At 39.8% G+C, this 27,692-nt stretch overlaps 1 protein-coding gene across 1 annotated transcript; it reads right to left on the reverse strand.

The window, feature by feature from the left end:
- On the reverse strand, window positions 1–27,686 carry pdhx (pyruvate dehydrogenase complex component X). Its single transcript, XM_022754758.1, has 11 exons — window positions 27,537–27,686; window positions 24,660–24,743; window positions 21,887–21,987; window positions 16,176–16,384; window positions 14,919–15,017; window positions 9,604–9,769; window positions 8,890–9,037; window positions 6,998–7,056; window positions 5,256–5,414; window positions 1,915–1,979; window positions 1–998 (listed from the first exon to the last, which is right to left on the reverse strand). Exons 1-11 carry the CDS (start codon window positions 27,670–27,672, stop codon window positions 743–745), a joined length of 1,482 nt encoding a protein of 493 aa, XP_022610479.1. The 5' UTR covers window positions 27,673–27,686; the 3' UTR covers window positions 1–742.
- Between the last annotated feature and the right edge of the window lie 6 nt (window positions 27,687–27,692).

The raw sequence follows: 27,692 nt of genomic DNA on the forward strand, positions 1-27,692 counted from the left end.
TGAAGGTTGAACGGTGTGTTTTATTGGCATCTAAAGACACCGAAACCTAAATGATTGTATTTATTCTGTTTACACGTACACTTGAAAGCTTAGTTTTCAGGGATGTCACAGCATCTGTTTCAAATAAGTTAAAACATATTAACATGTACAATTAATTCAATTCTTGAATTCTGTTTAATTTCATAACAATAGGAAATGTATGGTATGTGGGTTTAATCTTATTGGAAACTGTATTGCCAATGATGTTCAGTAATAAATATCTCTGACAAATGTACAGTAGGGCTGTTACAGTCCCGTGTACTATTGCGTGTGTTGTAATAATGACACAGAATAGATGCACTGGTACTGAAAATAGAACATGAATTGGAATAACCACTTTATATATATATACACAACACTGGTGTGATAGAACAACCATCTCTATTGCAGTGTGTGGGATGCACCCTGCTATGCCACTTCTGTCTTGGTAATATTTGGCACCACTGCTAGAATCCTGTACCACTCTAGCAGAAGCCCACTTTAACTCCTCCATCACAAAGCCTAGTATTTATCTGTCAGAAGAAAGCCTCAAACTCAAGTTTACACTATGTACAAGACTACTTTGTAAGCCTTAATCCAAGCATGAATGGGAATCAACTTTTGAGGAGCTCTCTGCTTGTAAAAGCAAGAGACAGGCTTTGTCATGCAGGCGTTTCTTACCTATGTCTTTCCAATCTCTTTCACACCGCTATCTTTTTGTTTTTCAGGCTAGGGCCATGCGTTGCGGTTGTTCTAGGTTGGCGCGGAATTTATCAAGAAACCGTGAGGCTAATTCGTCATCCACTAGCCGTCCGTCACTGGACAGTGTAACTGTCATCAGCTGCTGGGTGCGCAGGCTCTGGGCATCCTCACACAGTCGCAGCTCAGCCCTGGAGGTCCCGACAGCGAGGATACACGCCTGGGGAGGGTTGATCACAGCGCTGAAGCCACTGATACCGAACATCCCCAGGTTAGATATACTGTCACAGATAGAAATGTAGGAGGGTGGGAGGAAGGAATGTGATGGGAAGAAAGAAGAGGCAGTACACATATTACATCATTAGTCAAGCTCAGTGGGGGAGAAAATGCATAAAAATGAACTAAATGGACCTAATGGTGGCTCTAAAACCAGCGCCTTGATGCAAAAAAGAACATTTCCACTCAGAGTGAGTGAATAAAAAATTAGAGGGTGAATTAAGTGTATAAAGATAATTGGCTGTGAACATCTTATTTTATGAAATAGTGATCAGTACAGACGAATACAGCAGCACCACCCTCCAAATCTCTCCCTAAATGCTGTGTATGGTGAGTAAGACTGACCCGAGGGCAGTTTGCCGTAATGAGAATTCTAGCTCAAGGGGAATGGAAAAACGAATAGAGGAATGGCATACACACATATCCTCAGGAGGACAAAAAGGACTGCATCTCTATAGGAATTCATCGCTCCTGCCTGACACAGAAACCCCATTTATGTCTCAATGACACCATTAATTCTAATGAGCTGAAAAGCCTCTCTTCCACTTTTCTGCAATTGATGGCACAGTAACTAATGGTCCTTGTCGCCCAAGACCACATTCAGTTCAGGAGCACATGAAATGTCGAATCTGCATAATATACTGACTCTTTGTGAAACCGGATTTAAGCCATAATGGTGAAAATTTATGATGTCGATCTTATCTCTGAGCTGGAAAGGAAATTGTGAGATTGAATTAGGTGTTAAAGACAAAAGGGCCTTTGTTCCCACACATAAAAAAAAAAAAATCTGTTTATTGAACTGACAAAATTAGAGAGTTGCACGATAGACGAAAGATTGGAGAAAAACATAAAATTTGATAATGTCATCACTTTCCATATGTCTCTTCTTTGCCCGAGAGATGATGTGTGTCTTGGGTTTACCTGAATGAGCCTCCCTGGTACTCCTCAGGTAGAAGTTTCCCATCTCGAGCCTTCTGGGCCAATGCCTATGAAAGAAACATTACTCATCACTCAAGCAATATATCACAGTGCTCCTGATTTGTCCATGTGAAAAAAGGCATAAGTGCACATAGTACTGGCTAACTGCTGTTAAATACCACACTCTAAAGCTTATCGAGGAAGTACCATCTTAGGATTTATCTGCTCTGTACCATGTTCGTACAAGATTTTGTGCCTATCCATCAAATTTATGTTCATATATTTCACAGGACAAGCAAAAACTTTGACCTGCTGGTGGCTCTACGGGAAAAGCTGAGGGAACACTAACTTCATTAGAATTTGTTGTCTGGGGACAATGGTTATCTGTACAATATTTCATGGCAATCCATTCAATAACTGTTGTGATATTTAAATCTGGACCAAGTGGTCAACCAACCACACAACAGACCACCTAACAACGCCATCCCTTGAGCCATGCTGCTAGCATAGCTAAAAAGCTGAAAAGGCCAAATGGATATGTTTACCAAGTAAAGCTAGACATCACTAAATATTCAAATTATGCCATGATGTTTTACAAGGTTTATATTTTCTATCTTAATTAGTCAACAACCCACAACAAACTTGTATTTTATACAATCTTCTTATCCACAGCAATTCATCAAAAGTGATGACAGCCTTTCAGTCACAAATTTATATTGATGAAAGGCTTCACAGGTCAATTTTCAAATATCATGTTCAAGAATGATTACATGTCCAATAGCCATCACTGAGATAAATGGAAACTATCAACTAAACAATGCTTACATGAAGAAAGGGAACTGACAACACCCAGATGGAATATGAGGAACCTGACGAGGAAAACTAACACATTGCTGCAGCCAGATTCTGTGAATCCATGTTTCATAAGGACATAAATGAGAGTGACACCCTTAGAGAAAATACAAGATATCTGTTGGATGAGAACGGTATTGAGGTATTGTTTCGGTGTGCATACACATGATCCACTTTACCTTCACTAAGAGTGATTCCTGTGAGTCTAGAAGCATACAGTCATATCACAGATTAAGTATTAGACTTGAATTTGAATTGAATTTGCTGAAAATAAAGGCTCTGCATTATACTACAGACTTTGCTGAAAATGCATCAGTAAACTCATCTTTTTCCAAGCTATTGCTCTCAGTTAAGTTGAAAACTGCTGTATGGCCACCATGTCTCTATTCAGCATGAACGTTATTCAAATGGAAATTTACTTAAAGGTTAATGCAGGGATGCAACCAACACAGAATGTTGAGAATGAGTCACAGGATCTTTGACACACAGTGGGATATGGTGGGCACATTTGAGATAAGAGCTCCAACAAAAACAGTCTTATGTTCCGCTCCATCGTCAATAGCCAGCAGCGACCTCTCCATGCTTCATTCAAACCACATGTTGATTTTAATTTGAGACCAATAAGGACTTTCAAATGTAGACTGAGCTCAAGGCAGCAGCATAACTGAACTGAATAGTAGTGGGTGGCAAAGTGCATTTTGAAAGCCTAAGAGGATTGAAACGTCTTTAGTGTTAGTCCCCATGCCTTAAAGCAGCTGTTATGTGTGTGCACTGGCAATGTAACATTTCATACATTAATTTGGCCTGTAAGTACCAACAGACATTACATTATCTGACTTGAATCAAAATTAATGATCAAATGATCAAATCAAAAAACCCAAGAAATTGGATAGTAATACTTTTATCAAACCACACTGGAAAACACCTCAACATTGAAAAACCCTAAACCACCCTGCTAACACACAGTATATGGCAATAGATATTAAGAACAGAACGACTGTTTTTTTTTAATCAAAGAGGACATATTATAGCAATTCCATCTAATATTGGACACAGTAATACAAGGTTAGCTGTAGCGAAGAGAGAGGGAAAAGGTGGAGACAGAAATAAAGTAAAGATATATTAACAATGATATTAAATTTCTAGATATTATTATTCAATTATTCTGTGCTGTATTGTACTGCAACATATCATATAACACTATGATCGCTCACACTCTATAATCATCACTTTTTGTGTTGTTATAATGTGTTGCAAATGTACGAACTAACATTACTAATCCTTACATACCTGTTGAGGCATCACATCATTTCCATCAACTCTGAAGCACCATATTCACAGCTAGTTTTGCTAACACTTACATTACAGTATAGCATTAATGTGCTAAGATACTTGTCCAGACAGACAGACAGACAGACAGACAGACAGACAGACAGACAGACGCAATTTACATCTACTGCAAAATCTGATTGCATGGATTTACACCATTGCAGAATAGTCATAAATTGACTACTGACAACTAAATTGACAACTACCACACATATTCTCACCCCTGCCAAGTTGAAATTGGTATTGTCACTACTACAAAGACTTCAGCCACTGTCAGCACGATTACCACTGTAGCTACTACTGCTACTATCACTGCTACTATTACTACAGCAGACACTGAAATGTGATGTGAACACTATTCAGGCAACGCTGCGTCATGAGGATAAAAAGCAGTCTTCCAGTTTGACAACACTGTTTCATGGAAACAGTGAAGAGCCTTCCATGCTTGGTTGCTGACAGTTGATGAATCAAAGTCATATCTTCACAGAGACATAACATGCATAAATATGGATGCTGAACATTTGGGGAATATTAGACCTGGTCACTGCTGGTGAGAAATATGACGTTGTTTACCCTGATATCTGCAGGAGTTCGTCTATTTGATCGGTGTGTCTCTTTGGCGAGAAAGAGAGTGAAACTCGAATCATCAAGTGTGTACATGCAAATCAGATTTTGAAAGCATATTTGTGTGTTTGTGAATAAATGTGTGTCCCCAGCTGCTGACTGTGAGCAGGAGAAAGAGCTGACCATTGTTGCTTTGCACTCCACCTGTGACCAGTGACAGCTGAGACCTGCAACATAACAACCCAAAAATCAAACTATGCCTAGTCTAATGAGATCTATCCAGTTGATTTGAAAAGACTATTTCCCCTCTTCACAATCTGATGGATAACAGTAAAAAATGCAATAAAGTTGTAGCCAGGGGGCCTAGATGAGCACAACTCTACAGATGCCAATAGAGTTTATTTTCTAATACAGCTAGGAACAGTCAAGTCCCAACTCCCTCACCTGAGGTGGTACACTGAACGCCCCCACAGCTTGAAGTTATGATCTACCAACAGCAAAGAAACATGAGGAAAGTTCTGTTGCAAGACAGCTTCAGGAGGCGACTCTCACAAGGCTACTGAATAACATATTGTAACAGAATGGTTTATAAATTTTACCTTAGCATTTGCTGAGATCTCCTGGACTCCTTTGTTTGCAGCATCCTTGATGATGGGCGTAATGAGGCCTTTGTCGGTCGCCACAGCGATTGAAATGTGGACTGAATCAAGTGCACGGGGTCCATCACCAGACCAGGTCACATTTACTTCTGGCATCTCCTAAGATAAAAGTCAGAGGTCAGCCCAGATTTTTATTTTCCTTGATAGGGAAAAATAATTCTTGGGTTATGAACACAGCGCAACACATGCCACTGCACACCACTTTGTTAAAAAGGCGACACAAAATTGGCCTCAGATGCCACTTTCTGATGTACGTAGGTCAACTTTCCCCTGACAGGAAAAAATAATGTGACAAAGACATATAAAAAAGCCTTTCTGCTTCGGTTACATGGTGTTCCCATGCAGTTCATAAGTGTGGAAAAACAAATTAAAGTCATTTTTATGGCATGCCCTGTAGCATGCATAGGAATCAATTATAACAGTCAAAAAAGTCAAATCATATTACATGTGTAAAATTATTCTTCAGTTTGGAGTTGAATGTACACACTTGCTATCAGGCCAGTAAACCTAAAAACATATTTACTATAATCATAATCATACTTTAATCATCAATAATCAATAAAAATAATAATAAATTATTTGGTCTTGATGAATCTTCTGTGGTGGAGCGTCAGTTATAACAGGTTACTCTAAACTGACAAAACATCTATCTTGAATTCTTGGGTTATGAACACCTGGCCTCAGATGCCACTTCCTGATGTACATAGGTCAACTCAGGAGAAAGTACAGCTGCTTTTTTGCCAATTTACTGATGTTACAGTGTTACATAAGTGAATCACAAATCTCAGTTTAGAGAAAAAGCCAAAGAGGTATTCTGGTCATGCGGGACATTGTACAGTAAAACATGGTGTCTGGACTATCTTGTGGTACATTTTACACTCACATTAACTGGGAAATGTACACATTTTTGTTCCACATTCCTAACATTTACTGTAACACAGACTCAGTTGCTGCTTCATGCGGCAGTGTGTCTACATGTCTTCCTACAGTCTCTATGGTGCAATGCCGAGCACCCATGGTGTCTAGTACATGTAAATGCTTAAGGTTGACACATATTCACTGAAGCAGATATAATATTCCACGATAAGTGATTAAAAATATGTAGGTTGATAGGCAGTGCTGTTCTTATCAGATGCTGCTGAGAAATTCCCTGCTGAAATAATTAAATTACCACAGGGCTGCATCTATTTTTAACCTGCATTTCCCCCATGCATTCCTCAAATCAAACAGCAGCAGCTTTCTTTACAGCATTCCCTTAAAAAAATGTAAACGTAAACATGCATTTTTGAGATTTCTTTCTCTCAATTTGTGTTTTCTTAAACTGCTCAGGGAGGTGGACGGTTAAAGAATTTACTCATATTTTCCATTACAAGAACAAAATTAACTAAGAGTTTGCGTCTATATTTAGTTTCATCTTATAAGGGCAAGGCTATTGATTCACCACCACCACCAATACCTTAGCAACAGGGACAACAGTGACCAATGGTAACTTGGAAATCATTTACAGTATGAACTCTCTGTGTGTTACAGTGTTAAGCTATGAAAGACAAAAAAGATCAGATGCTTGACGGCATGTAGTAAGTAGAATAGGATATTATAAATATACAGAGTAATGATGAATAAACAAAAAGCTTGGCATGAAAATGACAGCAAAAAAAAAAAAGATTCTTAACAATACTTACTTTCAGTGCAACAGCAGCTGCCTTGATAATGAAATCATTAACAGACACTTTGATCTGTTCTGAAAAGACAAAGAAGACACAGTATGTGAGCTTGATTCAAGCTCAAATGAGAATCAACACCAGGGATTTCTGCTTGTTACCATGGAAAGCTAATAAATGCTGGTCTGGTAGGTACTGTCAAGGAAGGGTCAAAGTCAGATAAGGGTAACAAATGCACATATGGGCACGTTCTGTACAAGACCTCTGATGTGTGATACTGCACATAGCAGCTTGTTTAGGGGCAAGTTCTAAATGGAAAATATTAGCATAGCGCTGTACACACACACACACACACACACACACACACACACACACACACACACACACACACTAGTGTAAATGAATGATACTACACACTCCCTCAGGTGGAAAGAAAATCCAATATTGTGTTGTCCTGTACTCCAGCTGATCAGAATCAGTCCCTCTCTATTTGACTCAGTCTTGAGCATTTGCTCCCCTTCCCTCTCTGTATTTGACACCAGCAGACCAGGCAGGTTCAGCCTGGCAACGCAGCCAACTTTTACTAGTGTCCATTAGTGCTGTACCAGACAGTTATGAATGCTGTGAGCGGGATGATTAACGAGCTAACCGTGAAATCGCGCTGCTCCTGAACAATGAGAGTCCACAAAAACAACCGGAGAGAGAATCCCTCATACACACACAACCTCGCTAATAGGTCTGGAATGGCCGTCCCGTTTCCTCCATCAAAAAGACATGACCCAGAGAGATTTACTGTTTGTTCAACAGTTAGGCAAATTTAAGCTAAATAAACCTAAATATGTGATAGTGTGTTGAATTAAGTGTTTAAAAATAGGAAACTGACCAAGCACTCTTGCTATATCAACATGAAAATGGCCCAAAGTAAGCACAGGTTACATTTAAGGAATCCATGAAAAGCGGCTATTAAGGATAAATATTCTCTTTGCTGAATATGGCGAAATGTTGAAGGGTCACTATTGTGACACACCTTCATCTTAAAAACACACATCCTGGTGGGTGTTGCACAGGAAGTAGTGGGTTACTCAATACCATTGCCAGAGGAGGATGTGAAGCTGAGGAAAGAGCTGCTTGCAAAAACATGGGGAAAACACAGCTAGGTCCTGCTAGTATTCTATTTATTAATCAAGCTCTACCAGGCTCACACTAGCCATACATTACCTGCCTTATTAATAATGTATGGATGGACAAAGCTTTTATTCTCTAGCACACATAACCCTCAAACATAGTCCTTTCTATAGAGTCTCTTCTTTATCATGAATACTGTAATTTATCACACAGAAAAAGCCACAGAGGCAAGACTCTAAAGAATCCATCTGAAACACTTTGAACCAGAGAGAAATAATTAACTTTGGTAAAATACTTTACTCTTCTGTAAACACAAAGAAACAACTACATGAATGAAACCTCACTGTTGTAAATGAAAACGGCTTCAATTCCAACCAGTTTTGTTTAGTGAACTTGTTTGTTGATATAATTTACTTTCTAAATTGAAGAGAGACATTTCAAGATAGCAGAGACAGCCACCCTGAAATTATAGATTACGGCTCTGTGCTAAAACACTGTGGGTGTCTTACGAACATATGATCGGCCTTATGTTGTGATGTATGGTGTGAAGAAAGACCAGATCTGAAGAACATGACTACCCTGACTGAGAGGACATGTACCACAGGTTCTTTCAATGACTGTTGTCTTTGTCAAATGAAAAGTCATGTGAAAACCCTGAAATCCACATCTTCATGGAAAAGTTTCCTTCCAAATGTTACTGTCAGATATTGACTGATGGAAATGTCACTAACGCATGTAAAGAATAGTGACAATGCGTCAACACTCGCTCACAAGTCTTGTGTTTTTACCTTTGGCCAAGTCACTGCGGAGCTGCATGACGGCAGCCATGTCACAGTCAACAGAGGCATACGCATGGGGGATGGTGGTCTTCGATTGCGTTAGTCTTTGAGCAATCACACGGCGGACATTTGAGGCTGGGATCTCTGTGAAAGTGCCCTGAGGAGGACAGGTGGAGGGAAGGAGAGGTAAATAATTGAATGAGAAGCAGAGGACATTTTGAGAGAGAGAACAGGGAAAAATTAGGGACAAGAAAAAAAAAAGAGTTATAGACATATCTCACCTGCTATGAGTCAGTCAAAAATACATAGCCCATGAAGGCTAAATGAATATGGTGCAGAAAACTAAACTTAACTAAAGAAAGGGCTGTCAACAAGACTTGAATCTGGAAACCAAGATAAAAACTTGTTTGCTGATTACGGTGCTTGTGGTGTTCCACATACCAAATATACCAAAAGAAACTGAGCTATCAGAAGTTACTTACTAACAACCCCACTCCATGTGCAAAAATACAAATACATACAGAGGCAAGAGTACAGGAGTAAAGATGCCAATAACAGGTGTGTAAAACTCAAGATGATCAGTCATCAGTCCCTTTAGGGCCCTGACACAAGCCAAATTTTGGAAAATGGGTTGTTGTTGGCCATCCAGTACCACAAAACAGACACTGTGGTGTGTATGTGTTTTTGTGTGAGAGGGAAAGAGATCATGTAAGGAGTGCTCACTGGTGCTCCTGGCTTCCCTGGTACAGAGAGAGGAGGTATGTTGGGTCTGCTGCCTGGGGGTGGAGGGGTAGCTGCCAGGGTGGGAACAGGACTCGGGGCAGGTGGAGCAGCCATGGCTGGTGTTGCTTTGAGGGCAGGAGATGTCTTCAAGAGATTCAATGCATCTCTGTTAAACAAACAAAATAATAAGTAATAAGTAAAAACCAAAAAATTATATGGAGCCTCATTTTATATAGTAACTTTGACATTTTAGACAATCAAATCTACATAATAATTTAATATTATTATAAAAATATATTATTCTGTGAAGGGACTGTCCAGAAACCCAAAAATAACTGCACACTTTCTCAAAATTTTGATCTGGATAGGATGAAATATTCATTATGTTAACACCTGTTTGATCACCAAGTTTTACATGGGAAGAAATGGTTCTCAGCCTCCTCCGAAATATTCTGCAGGCTGCAATCATGTTTTCATGTCAATTTTATTTGGGTTTATTGTTGTTGAATTGCACATGTATACTGGCTGATTCCCAGTATGCCACTACTGAGGAGATGAAATCATGATATTACAACCTATGCTTTTCATCATGTCATTTATTCATGGCGGCCTAATTTTTACTGTGAAAAATTAATTCAAAACTATTTTCTTTTGCATGAGCAGTGACCACTATAAATTAAATAATAAAGTACAAAACAACACTAGCATAGTTAATGATGTACAATGATACATTATTAACCCATATACTCCCACTCTGCAAGCTACTATCTAGCTCTCTGCCATTTTTGTCTAGTTTTGTGTCAGGCTTGTAGAGAGATGGGTAACTTTCGGTTGTCCTCCGGTGGATGGGAGAATCATGAGAATCATTTGCATGTCACAAACAAACCGCATCAGGCCAGGAAGGATCAGGTGACAGCTGCAGCAAGGGACAAGCTTATTCAAAACCTTGGCTTAATTATACTTTCCCCTGGTATGGGAAGCCAATCGAAATCCCTACATTTCATACAGCATCTTTTTCCAAAAATGAAGTAAGACAGACTTTTTGGTGAAGACACCTTATGTAAAGCTGCATGTCTCTGCTGTTTCATAAGGTTGTATGTATGTATCATCAACAGTAGAGCCCTGGATTTTTTTTTCACCCATTAATTTTGTTCTTAGCAGCAAAAGCAGTGGGAGGGGCAGGTATCACGTGTGCCCGCTTGAAGCTCTGCGCTTCCAGTGCAATGCACTGGGGTCCACCTCCCCACATGCATCCAGTCTTTTGTCTGGACCAGCTGCCTCTGACCTCACCATGCAGCCGGGAACCGTCTGGGCCCCACAGCTATTTTCTCACTGTTCCTCTCTGAACGGTGTCTTTTTTATTTCCTCCATCACACTAGTTCCTCCTTTTCTCTCACTTGATAAAGCTATTTCTTTGTAGAGGGACTGAGGCAGTTTGGAAATCCCCCTAACCTGACAGACTGCTGACAAATTTAAAGACCACCACATAATAAATAAAAAGACATTGCAACATAGAGATTGTATATGACTTGATTTGAATTTGAATTTGAAAAAAAAGGAAGGGAGGAAATAAAAAAAAAAGATGATTCATATGAAATTAAACATTAAATGTCAGTAAAAAAAAAAAGTAAAGAGAAATGAAAAGAGACCCAGAATGCTTAGTATTTTAATTTAAAAAATTGTGAGAATGTATAAGAAGATCCAGTATACAAATTCAAACAATGTTTCTGTTATGAAATAAGAGGCAGTCAAGTCAATAGCAGCCTACAGTGCCACTTGACGATGACACCGTAGATACCTTTTGAGTAGCTGGACGGCATGTGCTTTTCACACCCACCATGTACACCCCTACTGACTACTGACAGCCAAGGCAAAGGAGCCTCCGAAAGACTGAAAGAGGGTGACTGGAATATTAAAAAGGAGCTGAGGCAGTGCTGTCTCTCTCTCACACACTCACACACTCACACACACAAACACACACACACACACACACACACACACACACAGCTAAAATGAGCACCAAATGTACAGACAGACATGAATAAACTTTGTCTTCTACTGTCAATGACTTCTAATGTGCAGGTCTGGAGTTGTATATGACAGAGGGTCAGGGAACAAACAAACCTTTTGTTATTAATGAATTCCTGTGTTGGTCAAGGTCAAACATGTCTCTGCTCTTTTGGGTCAGCCCCCATTGCTATTTAACCCTTTTTCATAAGTTTTGCATTCATAGTACTTTACTGCTATGCTGCAGGAAGCAAAAAGTAAAATAAATAGAGATGTAAGAATTCTGTGAGTGCCAAAGAAAGTGTATTTATTTTAGATTTGTTGCTTAGAAGTCGATTAATTGATGTTTAAATTCTGAATATATCTTAAACTGACTGGCACAACCAAAATGGCAGCTTGTAATTAGTACGTAAAGGAAGGAGCTGATAGCTTAAATGGGCTACTTGCTTAATCTGTGAAATCAGAAGGCTGATGATAAATGTATACTTCTACTTATCAGTAATTAAAAATCCAACAAATCCAAGAATCATCCTCTAAATATAACTTAGTGTTTCCCCCACATTTACACAGGATGCAGTCATACAGTCATTCTGCCTATAGGAAAATACAAACAAAGACTGGTATGGCCTATGGTCAGGTAAAAATCATTGAAAACCTTGCCCATTACTTTGTTAGCCTTGCCTCTTAGCTAACATGGCTATTCATGACATTTAGGAAATGATGAATGATGACAATAATAAAAGATAAGAGGAGAAAATGCCGTGATACAAAAGTGTGTCTTTGTACTCAGTGTGTTTTTAAACCCTGCTGTGGATTATGTAACATGCTATGATCTCATCTCTGGGTTGCATGACCTCTGTTATTCATGCCCACTACAGAGGGGCCTCACTAGGGTGGAATGGGAGGGGTACCTTTCCCTGGTTTCAGTCTTATCTGATGTGCCAAAGGACAAAGGAAGGGAATTCAGGTCTATTCTGCTCTCCCTTGAAGGGGCTAAGCCGATGTGAAACTATTTGCACAAGGAGATTTGGTTTCCGACAAGAACAGAACCGTTCAGTCTCACAACATACCTAAGCTATAGCCCATGCTGTATACCTAGGTTCAGCCATTTTCATCTAAGCTTCCCAAGGACACTGGCAAGAAGGAAAAGGCTAGAGCAAACCAATTTTAAAATTTTGGCATCAACTGGTTACCAGATGTGTACTAAATATGTTATTTCTTCCTAAAATTATGCTAAACAGACCACTTCCAGACAAATCCTCTCGGTTCTGCCTTTGGCTGCTTTACCGAAGTTGTCACTGGCTAAACTGATGCCATGAAGCCAAACTTTGGCGAATGAATTTTCAGGCTCAAGCAAGCAGACGTTACACACTTATTGATGATCAGTGCATCCATGAGAATGACACAGTTTGTGGCTTTTAGCCTACAACCCCAGACTTGTCATCTACAGAGCTTTTGTGAAGCGTTTTAAAGGATGATTCATTTTGGTAATCGTACTCGGCATCTTCCACATATTACATTTGTGTTCAGCTATTCCTGAAACTGTTTTCAAAACCTGAATTGCACTTTCTCTCCAAAGAAGACATGTAAAAAACAGAAAAAACACACCATTCCAGTCTAGGTGCTGTAGTGCCTTAAAAGTGAGACTTTACAGATTTTTTTTCTGTGGCTTGGCAAGCAAACTGTTTATAACAGCCCACCATTCAATTCAGGAAGGCCTCTTAGCAAAGAGGCACATTGTTTTTGCTTAAACCTCTTTACTCTCATCTCCTGCTGAACCTTCTTCTGTCTTCTTTCAGCATCAGCCCTCCTGTTTAAAGACGTACTGAGCTAATTAGCCAGCTAAAGTGTCAATAAGTGAATAGGCAAACCATTCATGCAAGTCTCAACACATGGTTAAAGGAGAGGCAACTGAGGAATCATGTCAAAGCAAATCATTGGGATATAATTAAACGACATTAGTAAAACAATCTAAACTTCAAAACCTAGAAATCATGTTGACACTCTTGCTTGCATGCTTGTGTTGATTAACTACAACTACTTAATTACAGCTTTATACCAAAGGAATTGCCTTCTCTCAACAGTGTTCCCTTTTTGCTAGTTAGTAAAGTTTGTATCATACATTTTGAATTGTAATTTTCTGTAGGCAGAAAGGGTACAAACCTGGTACCAGACTTCTGAGAAAAATACTCTACTCTATTCTACATTGCCTAAAAAAGGGGGCATATGAGATGCTCTCTCATCTTGACAAACTTTGTTATTAGGACTAATAAGACCGGTGTTTTACAACATATAAATTATTGTGGTTACACCATAAATCCAGCTTTAAATCAACCATTTTTGATACATTTACAAGGTATGCATTAAGAAGAAAGGCTTCGCTGAATTTCTATGAGCTATCACTCTTTACAGTGTTTGGTTTATTAAGCTTCAAATGTATTTCTCTTTTACTGACACACATCACCGAAAACATATGGTCTGCGTTTCTATGGTCACCAGTGGGTCCTGGAGAATAGGTTGCTATGGCGACAGAAGTTCTTAATGAGATTCCCCAGCAGGGTGTTAGGTGGGTAACGAGAGCATTCAATCAGGTCCCCACTGACAGCAGGTAGCATTAGAGCTGTGTGTGTTTGTGTTTGTGTGTTTGTGTTTGTGTGTTTGTGTGTGTGTGTGTGTGTGTGTGTGTGTGTTCACAGCTTTCTTTAGTCTGAATTCACCACTTAACAGGATTAAAGCACCTTAAATCTTATCCACCTCTTCGCACTTTTTCACTCATCTAGTCTCTCCCAGATTTTCATTTTCATTCACACTGCCTACACTGTGTCCATGACCTGCCTTGCTCTGCCTGACATCTCTTTCCTTCAGAGATACTATGATGGCCACAAGGGGACCCGTCCAATCTGATGGGCCTATTAAAGTGGAGAACAAGCACCTACTGCTGACATATCGCTTCCAGTTTGAACAAATGACAAAGTGTTGGCTAAATGTAAAACTAATTTCTTCATTTTTAAATCTTCTTCTTGAAATTAATTCTTCTTTGACCTGCTGAATTGATCTACATGGCTTATCATACTATTTTTAAAGCTGCATTGTATGAAGTACTTTAAACAAAAGATGTTGCTGATGAGCTTTCCAACCATTATATTTAAGGTTTCCGCACCAAATTCCCGAATGCTTAGGTTCAGAGGCCGCTGGGCTTGGAATAACCTGGTGGAAACTCAGAGATTATACATCATATGTTGTTGCATTAGGAAAAGCACAACTTGCATGTTCTGTGACTTAAAGCTAACCCATTCATTAATACTCACTCCTTAGTGATAAGTCCCCTTGGTCCAGTGGGTGTTGCCAGTTTTGGATCCACACCATGGGTGTCCAGGATGTGTCTCGCTGCTGGACTCAGACGTAAGCTGAACAGGAGAGAGAGCATGACACAATTATACAATATTTTCATTTCAAGTTTTATGCTTTTGTTTTAAAGACTTTCATCCTGGTGTTAATTATTAAAAAAAAGTCAAATCCCTTTTAGAAATAGCAGTAGATAACCATGTATTTATAAACATACCAATGAACTGTCAATGTACTGCCAAAGTCAAAGCTGTGTTTATATCATTATATCAATTCTTACTCAAATCAAATCTACATACTTGTATACAGCACATGACAATCTATCCATGTTGTTTCTTTTCCAGTCTGGAATGAACAAAGTTAGTGTCAAACTGTCCATCAGTGGTATTGAGATAGACTACCTTAATATGGCCCATTTCTGCATCCTTTTCCTAATAATCATGCTTGCAGCACAACACATTCACCTTTCATCTTTCACCCCTGTCAAACTGATGCAGCCAAGGTGCAAATCTGAATATGTGGACTGGCTCAGAAAAGTTTGCATAACAAATAGGCCCTGTTTGTTCTGTGGCAGCTCCTTTGCTTTCCACAGCAGTATTTATTGTGTAAACAGGGGTCAGGTAGGATCTCACATATTTTGAAATGAGAGCAGAGAAAGACAACCTTATTCAGCAAGTTAGATGGTAGTGGACACAAAGACCATAAATCACCACAGCTGTACACTGAAAAAAGAGGGATGATTTTCAACTCATTCTTCATGTATCTTTAAGCTACTGAATCTGGTTAAAGGCTATTTTAAACAACACAGATGGGTAATTTAAGAACTATGTTTAAAAAGAAACTAGCATAACCTAATGCTAATGCTAACACTGCGCTAGTCTCTAGAATCAGCTCATTTGCTGATCAGTTGTTTTAACAGCTCTATGACAAAGAGCTGACTCATAGTATGGGTAATTCAACAAGACACTGACATATGAACAAAATCAAGCTTGTTTTAAGGCCTAAACAGCATATAAATCTGAATTATGTTGATATAGCTACATTTTAAACTTAGACGTTCACATCCACTGCTGCCCAGGAGCTGTAACCCTCCATTATGACCACAGTGGTGTGTGCATAGACCTCTATTCACTCTAGAGGTATTAGCAATTTGCTGCCAGTTGATTAATAGTAGAGGGGTATGAATTGGAACAGTTAAAAAGATAGAAGGCAGCACTCACGGTCCTGAAGTGGCTGGTTTCGGTAGAGGAGGTGGAGAGGGAGCAGCAGGGGGCACAACTGGGGCAGCGGCTGCATGTGTAGCAGGTGGAGCTGCAGATGGAGCTGCAGCATCTGGAGGGGGGATCTCAACCTGCTTCCAGTCCTGCCCTTCCTCCACCATGAGGGCAATGAGAGTGCCCAGCCGCACATTGCGGCTGCCCTCCTCCATCTGAAAAGAGGGTGAGAGAGCTACTTATACAGTATGGGGGGAATATTAGCAAAACAGGTTCAGTCACTTCAAGTGCAACTGAGATTATTTTTAATAAAAGGTGAAGGTCTCCTAGTGCATAATTTTGAATAAAAGAATAAATGAAGGGGAAGTGATACTGAAGTTAATCAGTTCGCCGGTGGTCATTGAACAGACAAACCTCTTGACAGCCGTTATTAGAGAACCTCTTGAAAAATGACATTGCATTCTTGTTCACATCAATTTCCATCACTCCCATTTTCTTCTGCTGTTAACGTGACAAAGAACCTGACTGTGCTGGAATAGGTTCTTGGAGAGCAATAGATGTGTTTTCATGCTGTTCAAAGCTGTCAACCATTGATTCACTATCTTGTTAAAGAGTACTCCAAATCCACTGCTTTCGCTGCTTTCCCCACTTTCCCCGAGCTGTGCAAGGTGTCCTCAGTCAATATTGATCAGTGTAAATGAAAGGCAAGGCACAATACACAGGGCTGGGCTACTTCACTTCATCTCTTTTCAAAAAGGTATCCACTTAGTGAGCTGTCTCTTAAAGATACAGCTCAATACAAGGAGAGAAGAAGAGGAAGTAAAGGACGGCCCTCCGAAAATGGCAAAAAGACACCTGACTCTAGCTGTGCTCTTTCATTTAATCATCCACCTACACCACTGATCAGCCAAGAGTTGATAACCTGCAATTCTTAATAAAAAAAAAAAGAAAAAATTTGATATCATTTCACAATAAAATGGTGCAAAGTGAGAGCACTATTAGTAAATCCACAGTTGTCAACGTACTCCACTGTCACCCCCTCCTTCTAACAGGCTTGCAAAAACATAAGAAGCACCCTAATAATCATATTCACCAAACTGGAACGGACAGCGGAATATATGAACAGCTGTGCTCACTGGTAGAAAGACATGCACTCCCATGCTTATTCTGTGCTGCTTTAGTTCAATGTAGACCTAACTGTCCCGCAGCAAGGTTATGGAGATAAACATACAAAGATGACCGTGTAAATTAACTTGGAGACTGAGAAAGTAAGTAGCAATGCTGTGCAAAGTGCTGTTGCACTGAGGCACTAACCTTTAATATTTACCTACAGCCGATTTAGTAAATAAATACATTTTTGATAATACTCCCTTGGCGACATCGGAATTTACCGTGAAATAATTTCTGTGTTGCACTTGTATTAACAAACTTAATGGTGATGGTAAGAACAAAGCTATTCTAATCTACTGGTACAAAATAACAACACACAACACAACAACAACAACATACTGACAAAACTTGACAGATATCTTCAACAACGGGTCTCATGTGTGACTCAAGTCCATCACTATCCTGTGTATTTTTGATTATCGTTTCCCCTAAGGATAATTTCTCGGTCATATGTGTTTTTTTTTTCTTTTTGTGCTTGTGTGCGCATTTGTGTGTTCAGCCTGTCTTACGCCTCGTTCTTCATGTTTAATGTCTCTACAGCACCTCTCTTGGCCAGTGGGAGTTGATGGATGAGGGTAAAGCCTAAGGGCTACTCGGGGAAATCCGGACTTCTGTACATTTCCACAGAAAATCCTTCTCTTCAGTCCCACAGGCATACACACAGTAGAGACTAGCAAAGCAACACATTTCCTTCAGTAAGTGTGGTTATGTGATAAATTGTTAGACAGCCATACCCCTAAAGAGAACAATCGACCAAATGAAGTGATACCTAATATACACTATTATTAGTATTCTATGGAATGTGAAGTGCTTAAAAATACACACGCAATGGGATGTGCTCACACGTCAACTAACAGCCACAACGGAGCAAAAGGTCATAAGCGAATGCGTCATAATTTGACGCCAAACTGGGGGAAACGATAATCAAAAATACACAGGATAGTGATGGACTTGAGTCACACATGAGACCTTATGTGACATATATAGTAGTTAAAAACAAAATATGTGCCACATTTTAAACTGAGAGTGGTTTCATGGCTCACCACTTTAAAAGTACTCTTATACATACTCATACACACACACAACCACACACACAACCACACACAGCTGCTACCATGCTACTTGGGTGGATGGGTGAATTCTCACGGTAAAATCATATGCTCTGTATACGCTAGGCATGGTGGGTAGTTGCATAAACACATGCTTAGTACACTGTAGTGGTGTGGGGCTCAACACTGCCATCAAATGGTTATTGAACACAGTGAAACATATGGGAAGTGTAGATGATGCTCGAACATCACTGTTTGCAATGGTTCAGATATCCACTGTGTTTGGCAAGGTCCTGCCCGAAGAGGTGCTGCTGTCAGAGAAAAAGCTAGTAGTAAATTCCCATCTTTACTGTGAGCATGTCAAATTAGAAGAGATATTTTATCTGCACCATCTTTCTATACTCGTGTTTGGACAGGTACACTGTGTAAACTTGGACAATGCAAAACTTACAGAAAGTTGAAAGGAAGTAAATTGTACCTCCTTCACAATTTACAAAACGCAAATTTGTGCATTACGCATTCTACATGGGTGTAGAATGAATGGCCACTTCTGAACTTCATGCCATGTCCTCACAGCCACCTTTTCTCTGCTGCCCGATGTAAATGGGCTCATGACCGTAAAAAAAGACAGCCTGCAAGTCTCATCTAGTCGTTAGGCATTTCAATGGCAACATTCTCACTGGGAAAAGTCGAACTTATCTCTGAAAGGGCTCTTAAGGGACCTCCTCAGAGCCCATCAGCCAGGCTAACAATATTACAAAGTCAGACGAGACCATTTATGAGGTTTAACCTACTTATCACCAAACTGTTATCATACACCCATACAAGCCCACTGAGTGTCGAAACAGCTCAGTTACAATAAGCTTAACCTCAACGGTTATCAACATTTCTTTTAACTTCACAGTGCACAAAGGTTTGGTAGATTTAGCCTCAGCATGCACAAGAAAAAGGAGAGAGATCTTGTTTTAGGGAGTGAGATATGTTTTTTTCTGATCAATAGAGCATGACAGATACTGCACAAAGAGGACCGCAGCAACATCCTTAGTCTTAGCAACAACATGACCAGTCCAATGTAATGTAAAACATAAGGACAATTCACACCAGATATGCAGAATCAATCTCCCAGTCTAATTTTTTTAGACTCATATTTGTTTAGCTGTCTAACCTTAACACTGTGAGTTTAAACTGTCAAGGAAAAGTAAAGACACCATAACCGTTATGTGCCACCTCCCCACATTTCCCCAGCTGATCTTTCTTGAAGAAAAACATGAATTATAAACTTATCCAAATAAGTCTTTTTGCCAACAGCCCACAGGTTATGTACTCCTGTTTTGACAAAAGACACAGGCCTTTCTTCTATTTTGACCTCAAAAGGTCAGAGAGTGATTTATACTAACTATTGATTTAGAGGACACATAGCTGCTGGTGTTTAAATTGATCTCCTGGATGACCGTGTGTGGAGATGCAGAGTGGAAGGAAAGGGAATGATAAATGGGAAACTGACAGGTTAGTATCACCAAATGTGTTGGATATCTTCATCAATTTATCAGTCTTACAAACTATCTACCCATCAGTCCTAACTGTCACGTTATTCATTACATCGATCACCAATTCATCCAAATTCATCTACCTATTAATCCATTTTTAAACCGACATTCTCCATTTCATGCTCAGTATCATTCATCTTTGAAAAGATCTGAACACAGAGGAGCAATGTGCATCCATGCATTTGCAAACATGTGTCATTTCCTACAGGCTATGATTGATTGTACCCAAGGTAGATTTTCAGCTTGAAGCCCTCAGGTCAGGGTAGAGCAACATAGTAAGAGTATGATGAGATACAGTAATCTGTGCTCATGGTGCTGGTGTTCCTACCCCCAGCCCCTATGTCCCAATATGAGCAGGAGCTCTCTCCCATTCTCTCACCCCCAAGAGCCATGGTTGGAAATTGGTAGAGGGCCATAGAGGTACTTGACCCCCATAAATAACCCCTGTGGAGCACAGGAAGTTCCACATCTACTGCAGCCTGTCCAGGCATTTGGCCACAGGCAGGTAATTACAGCAGCCTTTAAATTAGTAACCTACTGGGTGCTTGGAGCCACAATTATACCATCAAGGGCTATTGTAGTCTGACCCAGACAAAGTGGATGCCACATTGCCCATGCCATGTAGGGGAGTGTAGAAATCTCCAAAATATTGCCACAAGCTGCTGTTTTTCTTATTAACAACACATATACTCTCTATCAAAGACAGAGAGAGAAAGAGCTATGGGGCTTATCTAATGCAGACCATCTTTCTCTGCCAGCTTCAGTGCTAAAGCCCTTACCCCCAGTTCTTGGGTGGTTGCTATGGAAACTACCTCATCCCCACTGCAGCTAAGACAAGGATGGAGTGAGGGAATGTGGAAGAATGGAAGCAAGTGTAGTGAAAGGCAGAAATATAAGCATATGGTTTATAATTGACACTCATCCCTCTGATTATTAATTCATTAATTTAGCCACTTCTAAGTGTGTGACAGTGCATATTAAAAGGACTGCATATTCTTCATGGACAATCTGGGTGGGCATTTGTTATGTGAATCTGCTGGTGCAGACTGGCTGTGTATTTGTTTTTTTGTGAAGGTTGCACAAACAGGCATCGCCTAATTAAACCCTGCTCCACTCAGGCTTCACCAGAACACGAGCATGTCCAAAATTACACGGCCAAGGAACATGTCATTTTATTAGATAAGACATTCTGTGACATGGAGCAAAGCTTTGGCTTGTTGTGCACACATGGGAACAAACAGAGCAACACCTCACCATCATTCTTCAGTTTTTAAAATAGGGAAAATAAACTTTCATCTTATTCAAATAACCTCTGTCTCCTCTCATTTTACATATTGTATTCATATCTCTCACAGATCAGTCAAAAAGCGAAAAATGTGAAAACATCTTTATCTTTCTGTTCAAGGGAACGGATGTGTGGTGGAGTACTGATGAAAGACAACTGATCGCTCTGTCTTTGGCAGCTGATTAAAAATTCAAACAACGAACAGCACAATAGGGGGGTGGAAGGAGAGAATTATTTGTCACTGAAGAAACCCTGTCAAAGCTTTGCTGTCACTGTATAGGGAAAACAGATTTAACAAGCATAGCCAATTAGTACAGGCAATTAAGGAACCCTGCAATACTCAAATATTAACAGGACTATAATCTATGTGAATATAAACTGAATAATCACCATAGCTACTGCAAATTGCTGACTTTACATAGTTTGAAGGTATAATAAGAGAAGAACTGAAAACTAAAGACTAATATTGTCTAAAAGTACAATTTAAAATCCTGGTGCTGACACATACTTAAATACACAGGATTTAAATACACCCCCAACTCCCCACTTTTATAGGTAATGCACCAAAGCCATAGCCAAAGCTTAAATATGACTGTACCTGCAAATGCATTGCCATATATAATCCTTTCCTGCAGAGGATGTTTATGTGTGTGTCTGCATACTCACCAAAATCTTGGCCAAGACGCCATCATCATTAGACTCCATGGTAACAACAGCCTTGTCAGTCTCAATCTCACATAGGGCATCACCTGCTGCCACTGCCTCACCTGAGGGGTTAAAGAAACACACCCACGAACTTGAAATATGACATAAACGTTTATTTGTCATTCTAAGCACAGATCAACCAAACAAACTTGAAAGTTACTGCATTATGAAAGGAGGTTTTAAGTGCAAATGATTTATTTCAGCTGTGATTGGAAATGCATGAAGCACAATTATCAGCAGCATGTTGAAAACAACCGCTCTTTCACTGGGGCTTTTCACACACAGAGAACAAATTAGTTGCCATAAAAATGAAAGAGTTCCATTGAAGGGACGAAAAGGTTATGCGGGAAATATCTGCTCGGGCTTTGGCTGACATGAGCCTAATCAATGTTTCATGGGAAAGAATGAAAGATACTGAAATGCAGCATGTCTGATAGAAGGCGAGATCTTTGCCTATCCTTAAAGTCCCAGTAGATTCCCACTGGTCTACTACATGAGAGAGCTGGAATATATTAGCATCTGCTTAGCGGTGAAAGAGGATGGCAATTAGAAGCCACTGCTTCAGTTCTTCCACGCTCATATAGCCATTCTGAGCTACACTTGTTTGTGCAACAGCTCAAATGGGCTTCCGACAGCAAAATACAGAAAAAAATGGACCTTATTGTGTCCATGGAAAAAAAGAGGAGCAAAAGAAAAATGGCTGTTGTCAGTGGTGCAGCTCATTTATACAGGAAATGCTTGCTAGAATCACTAGTTTAATGTTGAAGTTAAAGCATGTTCTTGTAACAGATAGTCAAGGCAATGCACAGTATGATTGAAACCTCTTTGTGGCATACGTCCATGTGTTAAGATGTGACACGGAGGTAAGGGTATATGGGGAAAAAGGTCAAGGGTTATCCAGATCTGACATCTGGTCACGTTCGTATCATCTGGCAGAAAAAGCTGTAAGAGGGGTGCATCTGGGAATGTAACAAAGAGATGGAAAATCAAGGGCAGTGCCATGACAAAGGCAAAAAGTATCTCATAAAATCTCATATTAATACCTAAATTGAAAAAGCGTTTGTAGGCTGTATTTAAGAATGCGAGATGTATGGGAAGGAAAACGGGTGAGTCAAGGGAAGAGTAGATGGGGGTGGGTGAGGGGAAGGTTGAAAGAGCAGAGGCAGTATTGACGTTGGAAGCCCCTGAGAGCAAGCAGTAGTAGAGTCAAGATTGGATTTGTATGAGGCTTTAACACCATCTGACCCCAGGGGTTAGGTGTGATGTGCAATATTAAAGATTAAACAGGCGACCCTGAGCCTTTTCACTTCTGCTCAACCAGAAAGGCAGTGGGAAAAACAACAAAAAAAGACACTCAGGCTACTGTTCTGTCCTCTGATTTAAGTCAGTTAAAGAGAGTTAATGTACATGTGGTAATTGAACATAATTCATGCACAGTATTACATTGGTTTGCATTGAATACATGTAAACAAGTTGCGTGGTGCAGACGTGTGTATGATGACAGCTTCACCCATGTCTTACATTTTTCTCAGGCCCTTGAAAGCAACGGCTTAAAGTTTTTTGGTTGTTTATAACCTTAGTTCAAATGTATACGTGATCTACAGTAGATTTACTTTCTATGGACAGTGTTAGTTTGTTTATATGCAGATTGACATTAACAGTAATTCATTCTGGTGCTGCTGTGTTGCCAATTTACAATAATATTACAAGCTAATGTATGACCGTGTTAACAAATCATTTACTCATGACATTTACAGCACTTATTGGCCAGCTGTGTTGTAATCATATAGTAGCATTGCTATGCTTGCAAAAAGACATTGTAAGTCTTATCTGTTTTTTAATTATAGCTTCACTTTGAATTTGGCTGGCTGATTAAATACGTTAAGATACTAGTTGTACAGAACAAATAGCAGGAACAGTATAACAATATAACAGTATAAGTATAACAGTTCCAGAGAAGGGGTTTTATTCTGTGTTAAACTGTAGCGTTTTCCATGCTACAAAAAACACTTCTTCACACAAGGTTCCATGTAAAGCAGTTAATCATATCACAAACATACAAAATAAGTGCTTTTTGGAAGCTCTCTTAAAATCATATAACGAGTTTGGGGACAGAAAGTAGCATCCTGGATGTGTTTTGCTTGTCACTGAGAATGTATTTTTCCTTCTTTTCCTTTTCTCACTTACACACACATGTACATATCTCACCCCGAGCCACAGAAGCACATGGCAACACAGCAGAGGAGCCAATCAGAATTCAGTGTGCTGCCTCCTGATAAATGAGAGTGTGGCTACGGCGCATGGCTGAGCAGAGTTGCTAAGCAGTGATGAATTGTGACTGCTGTGCTTCCTTGAGCCAATTAGCCACCAGAGGCCCTCAGGTGCTCCACTGCTCAAGCTTCTGCCTTACAGAGCAGAATGATGTCACAGAGTAAATGATAAGTGTGGCCGTGGGTCCATCATTTTGCGAAAAAAGAAACATTCAGCTTTTTGATGTAATGAACGCAGGCGCAGTGCTTGTTACTGTTAGAATTGCATATGTTTTGACTGGGAGGGAACATTACGAATGTAGTAACATCAACGAGAAGGGAATTACATGTAGAAGAAAATGCAATTTGTTGGATAACAAATTATAACACACAGAAGTTTTAGCAGCTTAGTTAAGAGAAGTCAAGCAGAACAGTGTGGTAGTGAGAGCTTGCAAAGAAAGTATTATGTCATCTGTTTCTTTTACCTTCCTTCTTCAGCCATTTGACTATGTTTCCCTCCTCCATGGTGGGGGACAGAGCAGGCATTTGCACTTTGAGTGCACTGACACCTAGAGGATAAAATGAAAATAACATAATTTACACTTAGGTAGCAGTAGCAATGTCAACAGTCATCATACTTAAAAGTAAAGCAAAAAATATTTCCACAACAATCATACTCAGAACCTTCCTACAGCTAGGTCTTTCAACTTCAACTCAGCTATGTGAATGTCAAAGTAAATCAGGTGTCATGCCCAGAAGAAGTAGTGTTTGGCTGGAATTTGGCCTCAGGGGGTTCAACATGTTCAGCTCGGCAGGAAGAGACACTGCCACTATGACAGAGGAATGCTGGCAGGTCACTTATGTAATTGTGATTCTGGCTGACACGGAACCAGAGGCTGCAGAGGCAGTCATATTCTCACAGGGATTCGACCTACCATCAAAGACCCCCACTGTCACCAGCTGCAGCCACTCATAAGGCCAGAGTTCAACTGGCTCACAGCACTGTGTTGGACACTGGATCTTCAGGCTGCCAGAGGAAAGCACATATCCAAGCTACAGTGGCATCACTGCTTTAGTACAACTACCCTGCAATACTGCAGATGAAAGCGCAGTCTGGGTAATTGCTCAGACATGAAACATGAAATGCTCAGTACTCTGCACAGACATAAAATGTATGATTTATAGAAAGAAATAGTGATATAGATACCATAGGTAGACTGAAAAATTAAATGTCTAAGAGATATGATGCTGCTTGTACAGGCAGACGTTTCTCAAATATTCATCATAGAATCTAAATGGAATCACTGGAAGAAATGTGAGATCAAAAGCAATTTTAAGCTATCTTTATATGTCTCTCTCTTATAGTGCAAATTATTGTGAATACAGTACCATAAATAAAGAATCAAAAATCCTGGCATGTGGTAGTGTGAACCCAGAAGTCTTTCTCAATTACTAAATGCACTGGAACCAATACATACAAACACAACTTATACTTTTTTAATCAATCAACTATGTGACATCTATTAAAGTTTTAAAAAATTCACTCAAAAAATAAAATTGAGTAAGTGAGCAAAGTAAAGTATGTCAGGGGTTGTAGGGGTTTGCTGTCTTTGCCTCGTGCCAATAAATCCAACTTTCCATGAAAAGGTATGTGGTCTCTGGCCATGTTGTGTGATGCTGCCATCTGCTGGATACTTGGCAATATCACAAAAAATGAGAAGATAAAGGGAGCCAGTATATTCCTATAGTTCCTATATGTTGTTTTTGTTACTTCATTTTTACATTTTTTATCATCATCTGAAAATGAAGAATGCCAATAACCGATGAACATGTCCTATTAACATGTCAACTGTTAAACAAACATTACTTATGGATCTATACAGATAGTGTGTGTTTTTTTCACAGACATTTTGGCTCTTCAAAAAATAGAACCAACAATGGCTACGTTCCAGTAAGCAATGTCAGTGAGCCAGCATGCACAATATCAGAGCCTTGAAACTGGCTCACCTAAATGGAATTCAGCCATCATTAATATTATTAATGTGCTGTTCCGGATTTGAAAGGTCAAAATGTCTGCCCGAGAAGGGTCTATTATAGTAGTCTGACCACTGGATCCAGTCAGCCTTTTTTCATGGAAGACATTTTGATATGTCATGGTAAGAAAAGCACAGATTTAAATAATGGAATTAATGAGTGCTCAATTCTTTTTAGCTGCTTTCATTTCACAGTTCAGTCACAAGGACATTGAGACATAGACAGGAATATTATACTAGGCTTACAGTGTATAAAGCCCTCATTACAAACATGAATGCATGTTTGAGAGTTCAGTGGTGCAACATCCATAGGCAGGGGTCTACAGAGATGAGGAAAAAAAGTGATTAGCCTGAATCATCCTTCACCATATTCTCCTCAAGTGGTCGAGTGCATACAGTGTAGACCAAGACAACACCATAGACATAATTGCTCGAGGGAAGGGTCACTGCAAATCAGTGCAAAATTGTTTTGAGTGTCCACCTTTAGCCTTCTGTCCTGCTGCGAGTGGTCTCTTTCAGCATGCCAATGCCCCCATTCACAAGGCACAAGGGGTCACTGAATGATTTAATGAGTATGAAAATGATGTGATCATATGCTGTGGCCTTTGCAGTTACCAGATCTCAACCCAATTTAACACTTATGGGAGATTCTGGACCGACATGTTAGCGCTCTCCATCACCAAATAATCAAAACACTAAATGAGGACATATCTTTTGGAAGAATGATGTTCATCCCTCCAGTAGAGTTAAGAGATGTGAAGAATTAATATTAAGGAGCACTAAAGCTGTTCTGGCGGCACATAGTGGCCCAAAACCTTACTAAGACACTTTTTGTTGTTTTTTCCTTTTATGTGTCACCCGTCCATAGATTTTACAGTTGAAACTATGGGTAACCGTTGCACCCACTGTATCAAGTGTGAGAAACCACAAGGGGGATCAAATCTTAGGCTACCAGACTGACAGATTTGAGTGTGGGAGATCCATGCATTGCTAAATAGCACTTGCTACAGCCTGGATTGATAAGGCTCTCTGTCTGTGTGAGCAATTTCAGAGGCTTTTCTTCCAGCAAGCTAGTGGCACAAGTCACCTACAGTCTACTATTGAAGCTAAGACACTTGGACTTGAACCCAGCACAAACAACCTCACGCTGCTGTTTGGTGACAATGTATGTCCATTTCCATTTAACAATACTGTTATTATCTATCATGTTATGCAAAATTGCCGTGAGGTGACCAAATTACACGATTAACCAAAATAGAAAATGATGATAGCAAATGTCAGCATAGAAAATGACGACAACTATTAATCTATTAGACAGTCAGCACTCACCGAGGTACCATGGTGATTGAAAGAAGTGTCTGACTTGCTCCTGCCATGGGTGTGTGGTCCACAAACATTTGTTAAAATTTGACAATCTGAGGCCGAATAAAATTCCTTGACGACCCAGACGCAAGGAGGCCGCCATGTTGTCGTCCTCACCCTCGG

Source organism: Seriola dumerili, unplaced genomic scaffold (assembly GCF_002260705.1).
Source record: "Seriola dumerili isolate Sdu_G_001 unplaced genomic scaffold, Sdu_1.0 BDQW01000219.1, whole genome shotgun sequence".
NCBI lineage: Eukaryota > Metazoa > Chordata > Actinopteri > Carangiformes > Carangidae > Seriola > Seriola dumerili.